The 20,773-nt window shown below is 42.5% G+C and overlaps 1 protein-coding gene across 6 annotated transcripts; it reads left to right on the top strand.

Moving 5' to 3' along the window:
• Window positions 1-2,857: 2,857 nt before the first annotated feature.
• Window positions 2,858-20,135, top strand: amph (amphiphysin). Of its 6 annotated transcripts, XM_084731477.1 has the most exons (23): window positions 2,858-2,990; window positions 4,917-4,997; window positions 5,408-5,462; window positions 5,550-5,644; window positions 5,880-5,975; window positions 6,058-6,165; window positions 6,362-6,447; window positions 7,668-7,743; window positions 7,823-7,905; window positions 8,051-8,189; window positions 11,085-11,204; window positions 11,308-11,391; window positions 11,786-11,812; window positions 11,960-11,983; window positions 13,009-14,035; window positions 14,120-15,150; window positions 15,426-15,455; window positions 16,080-16,121; window positions 16,421-16,834; window positions 17,598-17,648; window positions 17,963-18,151; window positions 19,181-19,282; window positions 19,380-20,135. In XM_084731477.1, exons 1-23 carry the CDS (start codon window positions 2,922-2,924, stop codon window positions 19,482-19,484), a joined length of 4,134 nt encoding a protein of 1,377 aa, XP_084587603.1. In that variant the 5' UTR covers window positions 2,858-2,921; the 3' UTR covers window positions 19,485-20,135. The 6 variants fall into 6 exon arrangements, with proteins under 6 accessions (XP_084587603.1, XP_084587599.1, XP_084587598.1 ...); XM_084731473.1 differs by lacking the exon at window positions 14,120-15,150 and having other exon boundaries at window positions 11,094-11,204; window positions 13,009-13,218; XM_084731472.1 differs by lacking the exon at window positions 14,120-15,150 and having other exon boundaries at window positions 13,009-13,218.
• Window positions 20,136-20,773: the final 638 nt, after the last annotated feature.

Below are 20,773 nucleotides of genomic sequence, written 5' to 3'. Positions count from 1 at the left end.
CCTTTGACCCGTTCAAAAAAATTAGTGAGGTAAATAATGATATTCAAATAAAACTCCTCCAGTAAAAACAAAAACAAGTGAAATCTGAGTTATTCAGTCCATTGTATGAACACAGGCCATCATGTGTGCTGGGTTAGTTACAGTCCGGAGCTCTGCTGCTCTCTGCTGGATGTTTGTGGAAAATGCACCTTGACCTACAGCATTAAAGATCTGTGAATATGACCATCAACATTTACACACATTATTATTATTATTATATAATTTTATAAGAGTGTGAGATGAACTAATAACTCTGTGTCTATAAATCAAAATCAGCTTTACAGATCAACTGTGTGAACACAGAGAAGCAGTGTGACTCTGGTTTGAAGTTGCTGTCAGTGTTACACACCTGGGTGCAGGTGGCCTGGGAGCTTAAGAATCGACTAGACGTGGGTGTGTCTTCAGACAGGGAACCTGGGGGCAAGTATGATGGGTGCAGAAGGTGTGGAGGGCAACCAGGAGGCAGAGCTGAAGGGCAGAGTTACTTAGGAAGTTGACCAAACACCAGGACAGATAGATGGAAACTGCTCAGGAGGCCAGAGATGTAGATGTAGACCATTCTGGAGGCTGGTGGTACAGGTGGGACCCCTCTGGAGGCCGACAAAGGTAGAACCTTTCTACAGGTTGACGTTGAGGCTGGACAGGGCAGCTGCCACCAAAACATTAAACTGTAGGTTGGCACGAGCTGCAGGAGAAGCTTCTGGTGGAACCAGGGAAACAGAAGGCTGCAGCTCGAGATCAGTGGACCTCTGCAGCCCAGCCCAAACAGGAAGAGGAGATGGCTGCAGCTCAGCAGGAACAAAAACATGAGCCAACCAGATCAGGAACAGGAGATGGACCAATCAGAGCAGGAAATAACTGCAGGTCAGGAACAGGAGGCAGCTGTGACCCAGCTGGGACAGAAGATGATTGCAGCCAGCTGAAATAGGAACAGATCGCTGCAGCTTAACAGAAATGAGAGCAGGAGATGGTTGAGGCCCAGCAGGAGCATGAGATTACTGGGGTCCAGCCCAAACAGGAACAGGAGATGGCAGGAGAACAGGCATGTTGTGGGCCAGCCGGCTCAGGACAGGAAGACTGCAGGCTCACAGACCTTAGCCAAATCAGATAGGGGGCTACCAGACAAAGGTGCAGGCTGACTGCTAGCATGTGGGTGGCTGTCAGGGCTAGCATACTGGTAGCCACTAGACTGGTTGTCAGCTGGCAGCTAGCAAGCCAGATGCTAGGTGACTGACAGAAGACAGGCGTGGGCTGATAGCGTGGAGCCGAGGTTTGGGTTCAGAGGAGGCTGGAGGAACAGGATGAAGAGGAGAGTAACTTACCAACTTTGCTTCAGAGTAAATTCAGGATAGTTTTTTTTCCTGAAATGGGCGAAGTGTGTGAGGAATAAAAACTGTATGACTCCAAAAAGAAAAAAAACAAACACTAGAAACGAAATCTGTTTGTGTTCTTGCGTTCATATTTATCTGATTTGTGTCTGATGTATTTGTGAAATATTTAATTGAAGTTTCTGTAGTAAAATACTTTCTGGAGGAGTTAAGACTTGATCATGATCATGGGACAGAAAAAGTATTCTTGCCAAAAACTACTCAGAGTATTAGTTACTTTTTAATGGATTATCGATATCAGCTATTCAATCAGCTCTTCAGACTGAATGAGCTCCTGTTCTCATTGGTCTGTTTGTAATCAGATTACCTGAATGGCTACAAAAGTGTAGATGAAAGGTTTGGATATTAATTCAAATTGTACTCAGTACTCAATAATGATTTTAAAAGTATATTACATAGCATCAGGCTTGAGGAGTAATGGTTTACATGTAACGGGATTACATAATCTGAATACAAAAAAAGATGTAATCAGATTACAGTTTCCATTTAGTAAAAATGGAGTTTATTCGTGGGATAACAATTTTTTAAATAAAGGACGACACAGCTGGTAATTCATTATCACGGCCTGTTGTGAAAAAATGCTTCACTGGGTGGAAATTTCAACATTTTGTGTCTTTCAATCGATCAATCAATAAATTACACAAAACAAAGGAACAGCTGAACAAACTAATATACCTAACAGCAAATACAAAACACTTTGAACAATTAATCTATTATTAATCAACTATTAAAGTAATCTGTATCTATTCTGATAACCAATTAATTTTTTTTGAGTCATTTCTAAAGGGGAAAAAAGTCTAAATTCTCTGATTTTAGCTTCTTAAATGTGAATATTTTCTGGTTTCTTTCCTCTCTGACAGTAAACTGAATATATTTGAGTTCTGGACAAAACAAGACATTTGAGGACGTCATGTTGGACATTTCTGACATTTTATGGACCAAACAACTGTTCAGTTCCTCGAGAAATAATTGTTAGTTGCAGCGGTACAAACACTGAATCAGTCTAAACAATTTCGGCATATTTTATGTTGAGATAATCCAAAAGTAACGGGAAGTAATCAAGTTGCATTACTGTAATACAGTGATACTTTGATTACATTATTGATTGATCGTTTGAACAGGTACATACTGACTGTATCAGATTACATTTTTAATCCGTATTTAATTGCGAGTAAAAGACACACAAATGAAACAATCTGAGTAGATGTAATTTGTTTCATGACGTCCTCGTTTAGCATCACGTCACTTCCTGTTGTTTGTTGCAGTCATCATGTGTGTAATCTGCTGCACCTGGACACGAACACCGAGGACACGTCATGACGTTACAGTCAACTAACGTGTTTGTTTATTCTGAGCGTCGTTTAAAACGACCGAAAACGATCCAATCAGCTGACAGAGCGCTGACCCCGCCCCCTGTACGCGCGCACACACACACACACACACACGCAGCCCTCCCCCTCCCGGTAATCCTCTCTGTGTCTGCAGTCTGTCATCATGGCGGATATCAAAACGGGCATTTTCGCTAAAAACGTGCAGAAACGACTGAACCGCGCGCAGGAGAAGGTAAGAGCTGATGAAGAGGAGGATGAGGAGGATGTGATGATGATGTTGTGATGGGAGGATGATGATAGAGGAGGAGGAGGAGGAGGAGGAGGACAGGTGGAGGAGCTCTGGATGAGATGCTGGGAGGCTGCGGGCCTCTCATGTTATCCTGCCGCGGACACTCTGTCATTTATCCAATCGATTATTGCGATTCTGATCAGTCTCCATCGTGATTCTGATCACTGAGCGTCGCAAACGGACGGTGACGTCACCGCGGTTCCAAATTGTGCGCATAAAACCCGGTCAAAAAGAATCAGCAGAAACGCAACGGAGAGCGTTTCGATTGGCGGATTATACACCTCGTGGTGACGTCACATGTGCGGTGACACATGTCGCGCGTGTATTTCATGTTTAATAACTGACGGTCAGGAGGTGTTTTCCTGATCCAAGGTCGGCGGGGGGGGGGGGGGGATGCCCTGTCTGTGGCGTGATGACGTCATTTCTGACGCCAGATCAGATCAGCTACCTGCCCGTTATTTATAGAGAACAGCTGATCCACGTCACACTGTCAATACATGTTTACTACATATACATACTACACCTAGTCTCCTGCGGCTCTGCAGAAAATTTTATGTAAAGGAATAACAGTTATTTTTATAACATTTTAATTTTCATTCATCGAAAAAGTTTGGAAAACTCAAAATGTTGAGGCAATGTACAGCTTTTTCAAAATTATTCTTTACTTTTTATTATTAATATTTTTTTGCTGCTTTTTAAATTTTATTTATATTTGAATTTTGAGCCCACGTCAAGTTAACAAGCCGTCATCGCTGCGGTGGCGTCTCTCAACAGTTTGAGCACAAATGAATGCAAGCTGTCATAAGAAGTTTACAATTTTCTACTTTTACTTTTTATGTGACGTTACTTTTGACAACAATGTCTAAAGAAGTCAGGAAGAAGCTGTGCAGCTCAGCTTTAAGAAAAAAACAGAATGTAAAATCCTCAAATCTTTACTGGATGAAGGAAGCTGCTGTCTGAGAGCAGAGACTCTCTGAGCGACCAGAGGATCAGAAATATTAACAGAAAGGAACTTGTTCATGAAAAAATCTCAATTCATATATATTTTAAAATAGTTTTTACACAGCAGTTCATCACTTAAATGTGGTGTTTTTCTCTTCTCCATCATCCACTTCTGTCTGTTTTCACAACCAATGTCTAACTGCTGTCTATTGGAAAAGTAGGAATAATATTCTTAATTTTAAGATGTTTGTCCTAAAATAATTTAAATCAAATAATTGAAACATAAACATTAAAATATTTAATCATATGAAATAAGTATTATTAAGTATAATTTCAAAATAATGATGGTCAGTCAGCTTCATCTGAAACGGCTACCTGCTCACATGTGGTTCCCGTGGGCCTCTTCTTGTCCTACACATCTGGTTCAGTTAAAAAGTTTTTATTTTCTTAAAGCTTTGTGTTTCAGATTTTTAAAATCAGGTTTGAATGACATTTGTTCAGTTTGAACTTCTTATGTCACCTGTCGATCCTTATATGGTCAGGCAGCCGACCAGTGAGATCACAGCAAGCTGACATTTAAGAAAGAGTCCAACCAGACAGAAGAGTCTTTTCTGTGCTGCGTTCAGGGACAGGTTCAGCTGATCTCAGGTGTGCTGCGTTCAGGGAAGCTGTAAAACAACAAAGAACCCTGATCAACATGTCAGTGGTCGTCAGCTGCTGTCAGACATGTTAACACATGAAGACATGAAAACAACAACAGAATCTGATAAATGATTAATGAACATGTTTTCAAGTTGAACTAAGGCACATTGATGATGTTTAAAATGAACAAATTAACTGTAGAAATGCAACAGAAACACTGACGTGTCTCATGTGAGCAGTGAAACGTTTATTGATCAGTCTAATCATTTTCTGATCATTTCTCAGGTGCTGCAGAAACTGGGAAAAGCAGATGAGACCAAAGATGAGCAGTTTGAACAGGTGGTCATCAACTTCAGGAGGCAAGAGGTGAGTTTCTCTCTAAACTCATCGAGAAGAAAAAACTTTACAGCTTATTCTACAGATTCAGGTGCTGAACTTTGAACGCAGCTCAGAATCAAACAGAGTTCGTTTGAGCAACAGGAAAAGTAACAATTGAATAAAGATCAAATCAAATAAAGATCAGAATAAAGGTCAAATAAAGTAAAGATTAGATAACATAACGATTCAATAAAATAACATTAGACATCATGTAAAACAAAGTAAAACAACAGTGTAGAATATTTTTGAGAGTGTGTGTGCTTGTTTGTGTGTGTGTGTGTGTGTGTGTGTGTGTGTGTGCTTGTTTGTGTGTGTGTGTGTGTGTGTGTGTGTGTGTGTGTGTGTGTGTGTGTGTGTGTGTGTGTGTGTGTTAACCTACACTGTGTGTGTTCTGTCAGTCTGAAGGCTCTCGGCTGCAGAGGGAGATGAAGTCCTACATGTCGGCCATTAAAGGTGGGAAACTATTTTTCACTCTCATGTAGATACATACATACTGTATATACACATATCATACGTCGTATGTATAAAATGCTCTTGCAGGGATGCAGCAGGCCTCCATCAACCTGACTCAGTCTCTGCATGAAGTCTACGAACCAGACTGGCACGGAAAAGATGACGTCCTGACCATCGGGAAGGTCAGAGTCATACAAACACCCACATAACAGTACGATACCCGAATGCACCAAGTACGACAGGACGACTCCTGAACGCACCGCCCACAGGAGACAGGACAACACCTGAACACACCACACATACACAATAGGATGACACCTGAACAGTTCGGGGGGTTCAGGACCCTCAGGACACTTTGTAAACTGTACAGAACGCTGTTGTTAGTTTTCATGTGTTGCTGTTGAATGTGTCTGGCAGGACTGTGATGCATTATGGGAAGACTTCCACAACAAACTGGTGGACTCGACACTGCTGAACCTGGACGCGTACCTGCAGCAGTTTCCAGACCTCAAAGTAACAAACTGGCTTCTGATTGGACAATATTTACAGGGTCAGTGGTTCATCATCTAAAAAATGAAACTTTGTGACATTTCAGACTCGAGTCGCCAAAAGAAGTCGCAAACTCATCGACTACGACAGCGCTCGCCATCACGTGGAAACTCTGCAGGTGTCAGGAATGAAGAACGACCGCAAGATGATGAAGGTGAGTCCACCTGTCTGCCATGAAACAAGTTAAAGGTCCAGCATTTATATATCACCAGTACAGGTGTGTCTTGTGCAGGTGTTGTATATTGCGTGTATGGGTGTTGTATGTTACCTGTTTAGGTGTTGTATGTTACCTGTGCAGGTGTTGTATGTTACCTGTGCAGGTGTATGAAGGCAATTGTTTTCATCTGCAGGCAGAAGACGAGTTGAAAAAGGCTCAGAGAGTGTTTGATGAGCTGAACGTCGGCCTACAGGATGAACTGCCAACTCTGTGGGACAGGTGAGTCAGATCACACACACACCTGTCTGACAGCACACTCATCACTGGACACTACAGAGTGTAGCTTCCTCTTATTTCTGTGTGTAACTGTGTGTTACAGCATGTACCTGTGTGTACCTGCACAGGTGGGGGTCCATTCTGCTAAGATGTCTCTCAACACTTTAACACCTGAGGACTTTGCAACACTTTACGACACTTCATAAACACTTTGTAACACTGGTTAAGGCCTGAGCACTGAATGGAGCTTTTTCCTTTTTCCTTTTCTTCTGTCTTCAGTGGTATTTTTGAGGAGCTAAACATGCTTGATAGCCCACGAAACTTTGACACAAAAAGCAATCATGGTAAAGATTTACATGTGATTACATAAGCAGCCCAGGTGACTTGTTTCACTGACATGCATTAAAATTGGTACACACATTTATCATGGCCAGACGAACATAAAAGTCTCTTGAAGCCATCGTCTAAACCCAACAGGAAGTCAGCAATTTTGAATTAATTATTATCATTTTTGGCAAGTTCCATGTGTTGTGCTTTAACAAGTTCCTCCCAGAAAATTAATCCAATCAACTTCAAAACTGGTCTTTGCCATCTGGACTAATTTTTGATCAAAAGTTATTAAAAGATTTGGTCAGTGTTGACAGTCATGGATGTGGCATGGTGATGAGTTTTCATGTCTTGCCATGAAACACGATATTGCTATAATTTTGGTGTAAATGATGTGACCTGAACACATCTACATAACAATATTTAGTCATTGCCATAGCGCCACCTACTGGCAACAGGAAATGACATGTTTTACACCTTGAGGTGCTTCTATGAGCAGGTTGACCATTTCCAACTCAAATCTGGTCAGAAAGGCCTTAAGTTCATAAAGTTGTGTTACAAACATCGGCACGTTTTGTTAAACAACATTGTCTTGGCGGCACAACAAATTTCACTGCTTCACCATAACACAAGAAGTTGATAAACTTCAGTGTACATGATTGAATCTGCCTGAAACTTCACACGATAACAGTCCAGGCCATTTGACATTTGACATGTCTTTCATCGATCGCTGTGGCTAAAGGGCTTAGCCGCAGTTTCTAAATAACAGCCCCTGCTGCATGTTTGACCGAACTGCATGAAAATCAATACACACATTTATCATGACCAGATGCCACAGAGTGTGAACACAGACAGGTGGACACAGACACTGACTCTTTTGTCGTTCTACTCTGCAGCCGTGTCGGCTTCTACATCAGCACCTATAAGAGCGTGACGCACCTGGAGGCCAAGTTTCACCGTGAGATCTCTCTGGTGAGGACACAGACAGACAGACAGACTGTTGTCACATCACGTTACAGGTGTGTCTGATGGTAAATTGTTGTTTTTCCAGGTGTGTCGGCAGCTGTATGAGGTGATGACCAAACTTGCCGAGCAGCACTCTGACAAAGTTTTCACCATCCAAGGAGCTCCGAGGTCAGTCTGACTTTTCACTTCAGCATTTTTTATTTTGAATATTCTACTTTGTTTCATGGAAATGGTTGAAGTCAGCGTGCGTGTTGACATCGTATCAGATCATCGTTCTGACTTTCTGATGTTGATCATGTGGTTTCTGTCTCAGTGATTCAGGACCACTGCGACTCGCCAGAACCCCGTCACCACCGGAGGACGAGAGTCCTCCTGAGAGTCCAGACGCCAGCTCCAATCACATGCTCCGCCCTGTCTCACCTGGACCACCACGGCCCAAATCCCCAACACAGGTAGATCAGATCCTCATTGGTCCAGATTCTCAGAACAGGTGTAAAATACCTGCAGAATGTAACTGAAGATGTGGAGTTAATAACAAGCATTAATGGGATCAGACTGCACAGGTAGAGAGGAAGAGTAGGAGCTCAGTGCATCGTGGGAAGTCCCTGAGCAGTCTGAGAGATGTTTCAGGGCTCACCTGAGCTCACCTGAGCTCACCTGAGCTCACCTGAGCCAGCCCTAACTATAAGCTTTATCAAAGAGGAGAGTCCTGAGTGTGGAGCAGGTTTCTGGGAGGTGATTCCACAGGAGAGGAGCTCAACAGCCGAGGGTTCTACTTTCAGTAATCCAGGTGCATTCTGGGAGAACAGGGTTCTAGTGGGGTTCTATGAGCTCTGTATGATATGCTGGTACCTGATCAAGAAGGGCTGATTTACAGTCAGCCAGAGCAAAGAAGTTTCAGTTCTATTCTGAAAATATAATTCTGATTGATTGATAACAATGACTGATTGATTATAGATACAAGAACTGTCAGAACTTCACAGCAACTTTAATATAAAAGTGATTGATAGACATTAGTGATTGATAGATTATAGATAATAGAACTGTCAGAACTCCACAGTAACCTTCTGTGACTGTTTTTCTTTGCTGCACACTTTTGTCTGTTGATTGGTGAGTGAACATGTCACACAGTTCCTGTCATGTGTCTGTGATACTGTAACACTGTTTTAATGTATGTGTGAATATATAACACCAGTGTTGTTATATACTGCTGACTCGATACCTGAAAGTAGACGGTCACCTTGTGACTGTTCAGACGATGAGATCTGACTTTCAGTGTTAGCCTTCGATCGCCTTCACATGTTTGTCAAATCTACCTGGACAAATATGTGTATGTATGTGAATATGTGATATGTGTGTGTGTGTGTGTGTGTGTGTGTGTGTGTGTGTGTGTGTGTGTGTGTGTGTGTGTGTATGTATGTCATGTCACAGCGTGTGTTTCTAGGACACTGGTTCCCAGTCTTTCCTGTAACAGCAGCTTTAAATCAGGTCAACACACTGATGTTGGCTCTGCGTTGATTTGTTGGACTGTTGCAGGTCACAGCAACATTTTATACTGTCAGAATAAAAATAATGAACCGACAGTAATTTAAAAAAAGTCAGGTGAACTGGATGTTTGAATGTGGCGTTGATGGAGTCCAGCTTCATGCCAAAGTGCGTAATAAAGCAGCTGATTTGCTGAGGAGACCGTGTCAGTGTCACGTTACAGGCATTAAAAATGCCGTGTCACACAGGACGTAGGAAGAATCTGTTCTCAAATGCTGAAAGACATTTTTTGTAACCTTTTTTTTCAGGATTTAAAACCACTATAGGAAAAAACACATTTAGGCTCATAAATATGTCAATTTTGCTATTTTGTTTTGCAATAGTTTTCTGCAGTTGCCAAATAAAAGTGTTTTATTCTTTTATATAATGTGCAATGTTCATGGATTTCAACAAAGAATATGGAATAAAATCAGAGACATGGCTTAGAAGTCTGAGAAAATGGCAGAAAAGTCATAAAATATGGAACGAAAGTCTGAGAATGTGGAAGGAAGATCTGCGAATATAAAATGTAGATGGAATATAAAAACAGAAGTCTAAAAATAGACTTGAATGCCACTTTTCAGACTTCATACTTTACACAGAAATATCACTGGGGTGCCTGGGAACATATTTCTCCTACCAAACTGTGACCTGACATGTTTCTCAGGAGCTTTATTTTGAAAATCTAACAGGATGTTGCATATGTGTTAGTGCTAACTTGACCATGGAATAAGAACGCGTGTACTTTTCACACCTTGATGAGACTAAACGTGACACTGTACTGGTGGAGCGGCGCATCAGTAACACACTTTGGCGTGACTTCAGGTTGTATGATGCAACACTGCAGCAGAAAGAGTGAAGAGTTTGGATGAGACGGCCGAGACATCTGTCTGTGAACACACAGGAGCGTCACACACGTGACGTACATGTGACGTACATGTGACAGGTGATGTAGCTGACATAGATGTGACACAGATGTGACGTAGGTGAGGCAGGTGTGATGTAGTGAGTGAAGGGAACAGTGTTTCTGTGTAGAACTGGAGAACAGTGAAGGTTACAGTTGGACTCCATGTTGGGAACCAGTGTTGTAGAATATAACATCCAGCATTAGAGCAGTAGAACCTAAACTTTAGAATAATTCATTAGAACCATGTTGTTGTTGTACCTCTGTGATCACTGACATTATTAACATGTCAGTGGTCGTGTTCTCATGGTAAGTAACCGTTCAGGTGGTGATAGTGACCCTCTGTAGTGCTTCACCTGAGTTCCCTGTAATTCAGTGAATGTTGTTCAGATCAGTTGGTTGGTTGGTTGAGACACTTATAGTCGATTATTGGTGTTTTTTTTTTAAGTAAGTCACCAATATCTTTAAATAGTTGCAAAATAAGCTTTTTATACAACTTATTGTCAAAGTTATGTCAACCTTTCAGGTATTATCAGCTGGTTACTCACCAGCTTCATCACTACATAAAAAAGTTAGACTGAAAGTGAAAACAAAGTTTTAATATTTCAATTCACAGAAAAACTTCCAGTATTTATAACTGTGGTAAGTATGAGAGACAAATACCACTGACTAAAGACCTTAAATCAGAGAATTATATATGTTGAAGACAGAGACAGAAATTCAGTGGAAGCACTTAGCAGCATACAGCAAACAGCGGCTGTGTCGTTACCGTGGTTACCGGTCTGAAGTCATCAGAGTTAATCAGAACAGACTGTGTGTCGTCGTTTCTGTGTCGTCTACTCGTGGCGCCATCCATCCTCTTTGATTTAAACATTAAATGGACGAATCTGATTGGTTAACGGCTCTTCATCTTTGGCAGCTTAAAAAGGGGCCGCCGGTGCCCCCCCCACCGAAGGTCACGCCCACCAAGGAGGTGGCAGAGGAGCAGATCATCGACCTGTTTGGAGGAGAGTTTTTACCTGCACCTTCGCCATCGCAGGTGTGTGAAGTTCGCATGGATTTACTGTGATCGTCAGAACAAACACCTGTTTACATGTTTATCTGTGTCTTGTTGTTGTTGTTGTTGTTGTTGTTGTTTACAGCCCAATGAACGACCAGGAGAGTCTCTTCTCGACTTGGACTTTGATGCTTTTCAGCCAGATGAAAGTGTGTCACCGATACCACAGGTACGCTTATCTCTCACCTGTCTGAAGCGGAGTGGAGCCATGAACACCTGAACGAAACAATGACATCAGCACAAACTGCATCAACAAAAAAGAACGTTTTATTAGAAACAGACCGTTGGCTGACCAAATGAGATCACTATAGACAAACAACTCACCTGTGCTCAGCTTACTTTCCTCAACAGACAGACAGGTGACTGATCACCTGAGGATGAAGTCATTCATTAGTTTTAGCCTTAAAAGAGAGTTTATATTAACACAATTAATATTTTTTATATTAATATTGATATATTCATATTTTTGAGTGTTTGTGGACTGTGAGTGCAGATGTCTGGTATGAATCTTTTATATAATCTGTATATAATGTAATTAACGGCATGTGCTGTGGCCCTTTCAGACAGCTGTACCGTGGGACATGTGGTCGGTGAGTAAAAGATTATAACACCATTAATGATCACAAACACTGACCGCTAATTTAATGCTCATTATTTTAATATAAGTACTACTTTACAAATAAATACTCAGTCTGTCTTTCTCTGTGGATGTGAACAAACTTTTATTCTTTTTTTAGGCAAATGCCCAAACAGCTCAACCTGTAAGTACACAACAACACAACATCTGTTCTGTTTGTCATCATCACTAAAACATGAAAACTCACTGATTCCACAGTAAGGATGTTCACTCTGTTGCGCATTAATGTACGGAAGAGGATTAAATATTAAAAAAAAAAAAAATCAAACTCTAAAATATCTCAAAAAGTTTTTACTAAGTTGGAAAGTTGGTGTACAATAAAAGACGATGAAAACAGACTTAGAGAATGATGGATGACGTCCATGTAGAAGGTGACTTCAACATCATTTTCCACCAGTTGCAACACTTTACGACACTTTACCACCAAAGCTGCACTTCAGCTCTGGTGGCCATGTTTGTAGTTTTTAAGAGTCTCAGTTTACCAACAATTCAACGTGAATCTATTTGATGATCTATTGGATCAGAGTGTTCCATTGCCTCTTAAATCAGTGTTTGTCTGAAAAACACTTTTCAGACTTTGTAGATTTAGAGGAGAGGGGTCAGAGTCTGTGGGTTTACAGGAGAGGGGTCAGAGTCTGTGGGTTTACAGGAGAGGGGTCAGAGTCTGTGGGTTTACAGGAGAGGGGTCAGAGTCTGTGGGTTTACAGGAGAGGGGTCAGAGTCTGTGGGTTTAGAGGAGAGGGGTCAGAGTCTGTGGGTTTACAGGAGAGGGGTCAGAGTCTGTGGGTTTACAGGAGAGGGGTCAGAGTCTGTGGGTTTGGAGGAAAGGGGTCAGAGTCTGTGGGTTTACAGGAGAGGGGTCAGAGTCTGTGGGTTTACAGGAGAGGGGTCAGAGTCTGTGGGTTTGGAGGAAAGGGGTCAGAGTCTGTGGGTTTAGAGGAGAGGGGTCAGAGTCTGTGGGTTTGGAGGAAAGGGGTCAGAGTCTGTGGGTTTACAGGAGAGGGGTCAGAGTCTGTGGGTTTAGAGGAGAGGGGTCAGAGTCTGTGGGTTTACAGGAGAGGGGTCAGAGTCTGTGGGTTTACAGGAGAGGGGTCAGAGTCTGGGTTTGGGGGTGCAGACTTTAACCCATTCCATGCCTCTCTCGATCAGGCTGCAGACACTGGCTTCGTCGCCGACTGGTCTGCCGACTTTGGTTCAGTTCCCGCTAACGGAGACGCTGCTGCAGGAGCCGAGGCACCTGCTGCGGGGCCGGAGGGGGCACAGGGCGGGGCTCAGGACTGGCCCCAGGCAGATGGCTTGCAGCCGGGTGGAGACACAACTACACCTCCTCAAGACAGTGAGGCAGCAGCTCAAGAAGAGGTTAGCAGCTGGGATCATCATCCCTCTGAGGTCAGAGGTGATGAAGATGAGACAGGCCAGGCAGATTCAGAGGAGGGGCAGGCAGATCGCAGAAAATCCACCCCAGGACTCATATTCACCAATGAGTATGGAGAACAGATTGAGGACAGCACAGAGGACAGGAGAGACAAGTGGTCCAGGTCTCCGGACGGTTCAGGGTCTGAGTATGAGACTGCTGAGGAGTGGGGTGATGGAGGTCAGGGAGGAGGCTGGGCAAGTGCTGATGATGAACTGTCATATGAAGACCGTCCCCCTGTGAAGGCTTCAGAGGGGCGGGGACGTGGATCAGAAGGTGCAGACCAGGTAGATCAGGTCCCGGCAGAGACACAACAAACTGATATGACGTCAGTTTACGGAGATGATTCTCAATCTGCAGCAGGTGGAGACAAAACACAGGGAGGTGCGTTTGATTCAGATCCTTTTGCTGAAACGCAGGGAGGAGGTGCGTTTGATTCAGTTCCCTCAGCTGAAACACAGGGAGGAGGTGCGTTTGATTCAGATCCTTTTGCTGAAACGCAGGGAGGAGGTGCGTTTGATTCAGATCCCTCAGCTGAAACACAGGGAGGAGGTGCGTTTGATTCAGATCCTTTTGCTGAAATGCAGGGAGGAGGTGCGTTTGATTCAGATCCCTCAGCTGAAACACAGGGAGGAGGTGCGTTTGATTCAGATCCCTCAGCTGAAACACAGGGAGGAGGTGCGTTTGATTCAGATCCTTTTGCTGAAACGCAGGGAGGAGGTGCGTTTGATTCAGATCCTTTTGCTGAAACACAGGGAGGAGGTGCGTTTGATTCAGATCCCTCAGCTGAAACACAGGGAGGAGGTGCGTTTGATTCAGATCCCTCAGCTGAAACGCAGGGAGGAGGTGCGTTTGATTCAGATCCTTTTGCTGAAACGCAGGGAGGAGGTGCGTTTGATTCAGATCCTTTTGCTGAAACACAGGGAGGAGGTGCGTTTGATTCAGATCCCTCAGCTGAAACGCAGGGAGGAGGTGCGTTTGATTCAGATCCCTCAGCTGAAACGCAGGGAGGAGGTGCGTTTGATTCAGATCCTTTTGCTGAAACGCAGGGAGGAGGTGCGTTTGATTCAGATCCTTTTGCTGAAACGCAGGGAGGAGGTGCGTTTGATTCAGATCCTTTTGCTGAAACACAGGGAGGAGGTGCGTTTGATTCAGATCCTTTTGCTGAAACGCAGGGAGGAGGTGCGTTTGATTCAGTTCCCTCAGCTGAAATACAAGGAGCTGAAACACAGGGAGGAGGTGCGTTTGATTCAGATCCTTTTGCTGAAACACAGGGAGCAGGTGCGTTTGATTCAGATCCTTTTGCTGAAACACAGGGAGGAGGTGCGTTTGATTCAGTTCCCTCAGCTGAAACACAGGGAGGAGGTGCGTTTGATTCAGATCCTTTTGCTGAAACACAGGGAGCAGGTGCGTTTGATTCAGATCCTTTTGCTGAAACACAGGGAGGAGGTGCGTTTGATTCAGTTCCCTCAGCTGAAACACAGGGAGGAGGTGCGTTTGATTCTGTTCCCTCAGCTGAAACACAGGGAGGAGGTGCGTTTGATTCAGATCCTTTTGCTGAAACCAAGTTTGGAGACAAGGGGGGAGGTTTTGAGTTTGATCCCTTCGCTGAGCACCCAGGGGAAGGCAGGGTTGTGGCCACTGGGGATGGAGGAGGTGGGTGGGACCCTTTTGCCAACAGTTTCCCAGCAGCCTCTTCGGGGCCGGAGGGTCCGGCCTCCACTCAGCCTGCGTTGGTCTCAGCAGCAGAAGGAGTTAAAGACGTAAACGTTCCAAGAATTCACAAAGAACCAGAAAACTCAGACATGTCCGAAGACGAGGCTGCAAACCGGAGATTTGGAAAGTTGTACCAAGAGCTAGATACAGAGAAGGAAGAGGTACTTGACTTGCTCCCTCCTCAGTGTGGTAGATTAGAGAATAGAGTAGATTAGAAGAAAAATGAAAACCCTGTTCCTGTCTCCCACCCTCCCACAGACTGAGAAACAAACCTCAAACCTGGACCCCAGCCTGAGCTCCTCCCGTCTCTCCTCCTGCTTGCTTTGTCTGCTCATTCATTCCTTCATTCCTTCATTTCATTTTCACATCAAATCATTTCACTCAGTTTCCCAGAGGGCTTCTAACACTGACTCTGTGTTTTTGCACTTTAATTCAGGTGACCGATGCATTTAATGGATTTACACAGGTAACTTTCCAAACTAAACTTAATTTTTCAGTTTTCAGAGATGAATTCAGTTAACAGATGGTTCAGATTCTGATTTTAAACAGTTAAATTTGATTTTTAGTGTCTGTTGTTATTTTTATTGTCCAGCTGTAAGTTTTCAGTGTCTCAATGAGTTAACCAGATTCCAAAGAGTGATCTGTTTCATCTGTCCGCCAAACAAAGGCAAAGACACGATGAGCAACTAAATGGTCACGCCATGTTTAAACATATAGTTAACTATCTATACAATAACCAGTAGAAGCCTTTTTCCCAGTAATGTCCTTTGTCGAGCCATTTAATAGCTCTTCTGTCAACATCCTGTCTGTGAACGTCCTGTATCCTAATGTTCTTGAAAAGTTTCTTCTGTCAGTAAATGTCCCTAAATGTTCATCCAGTTTGTAAATGCCCTTTATCTAATGTTCTCAAAATGTTTGTCCTGTCTTTGAATGTCCTATATCTGAATTGTCTTGAAATGTTCATCCTGTTTGTTCCTGTCTGGCATCTCAACGTTCTTGAAATATTCTTTTTTTCTTTTGATGCCAAGTAATCTTGTATTTTGGGACACTAACTGATATTTGTGACTCTTCTCTGTTTTGACACATGAAGGATGCCACTGCCCCGTCATTTTTTGCTGATTTTGATAAGATGGTAAGTTTTAAAGGGTAATGCACATCATGTGCAATATTCTACTGAAAGTAAAATATGTATACAATCAGAAATTATTCACTTTTTCTGTTTAACATTAATGTAGCTCAGTGGCTGTCTTTTAACTTTTATGTATAAGATGAAGAAAACAAGCAAATGGAGCCTAAATTAGTGTTCAGTAATGGTGTATTTAGAAACTTGTTAAGAGTTATGAGCCTTTTGTTAATGTCATGTCACATGTTGGCATCAAAGTGCCACATTTGAACAGTTTTAAGGTTGACCGCCATCTTTCTTTGCAAAAGAACGAAGTTAACGCTGAATCAACTGAGACTCCTGAAGCCTTAGAGACACAAGCTGCTGATCAACAGGACACGACTCCAGCTCCCTCTGCTGCTGAGGAACCTGCAGCTCCACTTCCTGCTGAGGAACCTGCAGCTCCACTTCCTGCTGAGGAACCTGCAGCTCCACTTCCTGCTGAGGAACCTGCAGCTCCACTTCCTGCTGAGGAACCTCCAGCTCCTCCTGCCGCTGAGGAACCTCCAACTCCTCCTGCCGCTGAGGAACCTGCAGCTCCTCCTGCCGCTGAGGAACCTCCAGCTCCCCCTGCCGCTGAGGAACCTCCAGCTCCCCCTGCCGCTGAGGAACCTCCAGCTCCCCCTGCTGGTGAGGAGGATACAGCAGAATGTTCTGGCAGCCCAAAGGAGGAGAAACCTGCTGTGAGTGGACATTAATAATCATCATCATCATCAAATTCTTCTTCTTCTTCTTCATCATCATCATCATCAAATCTTCTTCTTCATCATCATCATCATCATCATCATCATCATCATCATCATCTTCTTCTTCTTCATCACATCGATCATCATCATCATCATTATCTTCATCATCTTCATCATCATCATCATCATCATCTTAATCTTCTTCTTCTACTTCATCATCATCATCTTCTTCTTTGTCTTCATTATCATCATCATCATCATCATCTTCTTCTTCTTCTTTGTCTTCATCATCATCAACCTCTTTATCACCATCTTTTCATTTTTGTCACCACCTTCATCATTATCATCATCATAATTGTCATCATCTTCTTCTTCATCATCATTATCGTCATAATCATTTATATCATCATCATCTTCATCATCACTATTCATCACTTTCATCTTCATCGTCATCTTCTTCATCATCATCATGTTATGAATGTGTTCATTTTATTTTTATGCTTTGTTTTAATTTGTCACTTTTACAGAAATCGTAGATTTCAGATTTGTAGAAATCTGTTTTTTGTTTTTTCAGTTTTCTGATTGACATTCTGAAAAAAATGTTTTTGACAGTTTGATTTTATGAGTAAAATCTTCATCCTTGGTTCTGAACTGATATCCAGAGAACAACAGCTGCACAAACAGAAGCAGGAAATTATTCTGATTCTAATTTATAATGACTTTATGAACTTTAAGTTTATTCACTTCTGTCTGCACACAGATCCCTCCGGCCGACGAAGCCACAACATCTCCAGGTGAAGCAGCTCCATCGGTAACTATCTTGTACTTGAGTATAGACTTTAAGTACTCTTTCCAACCACTGCAACAGTTATAATCATAATATTATGGTCTGTTACATTATTGTTTCCTTCTTTTGGACTCCAGTTTTTTGGTATTTTTCAGATGTTTCAGTTGAAAAGTTGTTTCAGTTAATTATTTTTTGTTTGCATTTTAACTTTTTTTTTCTTCTTTTCTTGATAATAATTCTGAAATGTGTCCATGAGGTTATTACAGGAGCAGGAAATGCATTTAAAATTATTAGTTAATGTTATATAACTGTCAGTGTGTCCGTACACGTGTCCGCAGGAGAAGATGCCCATCCCCTCTGTGGTGATCGAACCGGCCTCCAGTAACGAAGGTGACGATGACCGCGATGCTGACATCATCTCTCCCACCGCCGTCAGCGACAACGACGTGACGGCGGGGAACCAGAGCATCAAACACATGAGTGCGTCTGGTGGAACGTCCGGACTCCCTGATGACTTCCTCTACAAGGTGTGTTTGGGTTCCTCCAGAGAAATTAGAAATGAAAAATAAAATGAAACAGAGAAATACACACCTGCTGTATATTTGACCAGTCATTCCCAAACACTGGGTTGTGACCCTCACGTGGGTCACAGGAGATTTTATTTGGGTCCCCTAAATAAATAAAAGACTGTGGAAGAAATTTATGTCTGTAGAACATCTTTTTTTAAAGCATTTAAAATGTGTAAATTGTTTTACTGATGAGGAGGCCTGTTGATTCTGCCTAAATGCACTTATTTTGTCTCATTTATGAAATTGGCTAAAATCCTACACTGTAAAAAAAAACAAAAAAAAAACTTTAATTTCATTTCAAAGCAGTTAGATTTTTGAGATTTGAGCCCAACTCAAACTGTTAAGTTTAAAAAAAATTGCTGACTAATTTGTTGAAATAAATTATTTCTTTTCTTTAGATAAACTTGAATCTTTGAGTTTTAGAAAATAGTGTTAAAAATTGAGTTAAGTTGTTGAAGTAAGTTGCCTTGAAATCTTGAATTGTGTCAACTTTTTCTGTTTTAGGTTTATTTTCTTGAAGAGAGGAAATAAAAAGATTGAGATGGTCTGTTCACTCAGCTTAGATACATTTTTTTTTTTGTTTTATTCAAAAAGTATTTAAATGTGTGTATGCTGGAGTTTCACTGGAAAACAGTGTTGCAGAATCTCCCAAACAATGGAAGAGAATGGTGACCAGTTTTCAAATATAAAAAACAACAGAATAAAAACTGTGTGTGTGTGTGACAGTGTGAAAACGGCATGTTGGAGCTTTAGGAGACTTGGATCACACCAGACGAGCAGTATGTTTTTATTCTGTTGTTTTTTATATTTGAAAACTGGTCACCATTCACTTCCATTGTTTGGGAGATTCTGCAACACTGGTTTCCAGTGAAACTCCAGCAGTGTTTTGTGGAAAAGCAGAAAGGTTTGGGAACCAGTGCATCACATAAATGTTTAACAGGCTCATCGTGGAGTCAGAGGAGGTGATGATCGAGTTTTTTCTTGCAGGTGGAGACGATGCACGACTTTGAGGCTGCGAACTCAGACGAGCTCGAACTGAAGAGAGGCGACGTGGTGCTGGTGGTTCCCACAGCGTCGGTGGAGGATCAGGTGAGACAGCGAGGGGGACACGTTAAAGGACGGAGTGGACGGGAGGTGAGCGGGGCCCCGGGCTGGTCCTCATGTTGTTTTGTGCGTGTCGTTGCAGGACGCCGGCTGGCTCACAGGGATCAAAGAAAGCGAGTGGTCAACGCACGGAGCCGCCGCTCAAAAAGGACTTTTCCCAGAAAACTTCACCCAGCGTTTGGAGTAAGACGTGTCTTCAGCCGGTGGACAAATGAGCAGAAGTTTGAGACGTCGGCGTCCAAACTGTCCAGTCAGCATGTAGCCACCTTCTGAGAGCTGCCTGCTGGACAACATGAGGCTTCTCTGGTAGATAAACTCTACTGAAACTAACAGTCATGGTAATAAAATGTAGTACTACTCCCAGCATAACTGAACATTAATAAGCATGATGTGATCGTTTGGTCTACCCTTCTCTGGAACTGAGATATCTTTCTGTTGTTGTTGAAAGAAAAAAAGATGTTTGATTTATTGGGAATGTTAAACACCGACAAAAATTAGATTTTTTTTTCCGAAGAAAACAAAAAAAGAAAATCTGAACCTTCTTTGCACCGAGTGTGTCGTGCTGTGGAAAATACCAGAATCTGTAGTGCTGTGATCTATTTAACTGTTCTCCAGTGTAACTGAGACTCTTGAGTTTGTTGATTTACTGTTGACCCTTGAATCACTGTTAGTGTATTTCTGTACTATCATGGTCGAGTGTGTGTGTGTGCTGATGAATTAACTCTTCGATGACTGTTGCTGTGTTTTTGCCAAAAGATTATTAATATTTATTCACTGGAAAAAATCCAGCATGACAAAGTATTCCAAGATGAAAAGTAAAGAATCTGCCCACTGTTGAGCTGTCACTCTGTAGCTGTATGAGTCACATGACCCAAGACCGAGCCAATCAGAGGACAGTTTAATCGGCTATTTATTGATTAGTGTACAATCACAGGGAAGTTATTGACAGATATGTAATATGCAATCTGTGTTGTCAGTATATTTCAGGTCTCCGTATTCCAGCAGTTAGATCAATGCATATGATGTCACTTCCTCTGATTAAACCTTTGTGATGTACACGCCATCAACATTCATGTCAACATCAATAAATAAGACTTCATAAAGTACAACTTGTCAATGTTTAGTTGGGCCAATCGTAGTTCAGACTGACACTGATCTGGGTGCTCATCCACCAATCAGAGTCCTAGATCCCTTTAAAAGGTTCGATCTGGGTCCACAAGGAAAGGCAGAGCGACAAAACTCTGGAGACCAGGAAGGACCTGAGCCATGATCAACAGAACCACGAACAAAGGAGCTCTGATCCACCCCTGCTGATGTCTCATAGTTTAGGGATTGTAATGCCCCCCCCTCTCTCACGTCGTTCTCTCACTCCTCCACCATGTGAATGGCCTGCAGCCTCAAGCAGCCTTTCAGGAGCTCAGACTATCTGGGTTCTAAACATTGTTCTCTCTTTATATAACAGCCCTGTCTTACACC

Source organism: Lutjanus erythropterus, chromosome 12 (assembly GCF_056507025.1).
Source record: "Lutjanus erythropterus isolate fLutEry1 chromosome 12, fLutEry1.hap2, whole genome shotgun sequence".
Lineage (NCBI taxonomy): Eukaryota > Metazoa > Chordata > Actinopteri > Lutjaniformes > Lutjanidae > Lutjanus > Lutjanus erythropterus.
Note: the sequence above shows the minus strand (reverse complement) of the source record. Positions and strands in the feature narration are given on the sequence as shown.

Excerpts from the sequence above, each read along its gene's own strand:
- amph (XM_084731477.1), top strand. The coding sequence starts at position 2,922 with ATGGCGGATATCAAAACGGGCATTTTCGCTAAAAACGTGCAGAAACGA. Across the intron at positions 5,463-5,549 it reads CTACATGTCGGCCATTAAAG|GGATGCAGCAGGCCTCCATC; the intron begins GTGGGAAACTAT and ends ATGCTCTTGCAG. Across the intron at positions 17,649-17,962 it reads CAGGTGAAGCAGCTCCATCG|GAGAAGATGCCCATCCCCTC; the intron begins GTAACTATCTTG and ends ACGTGTCCGCAG.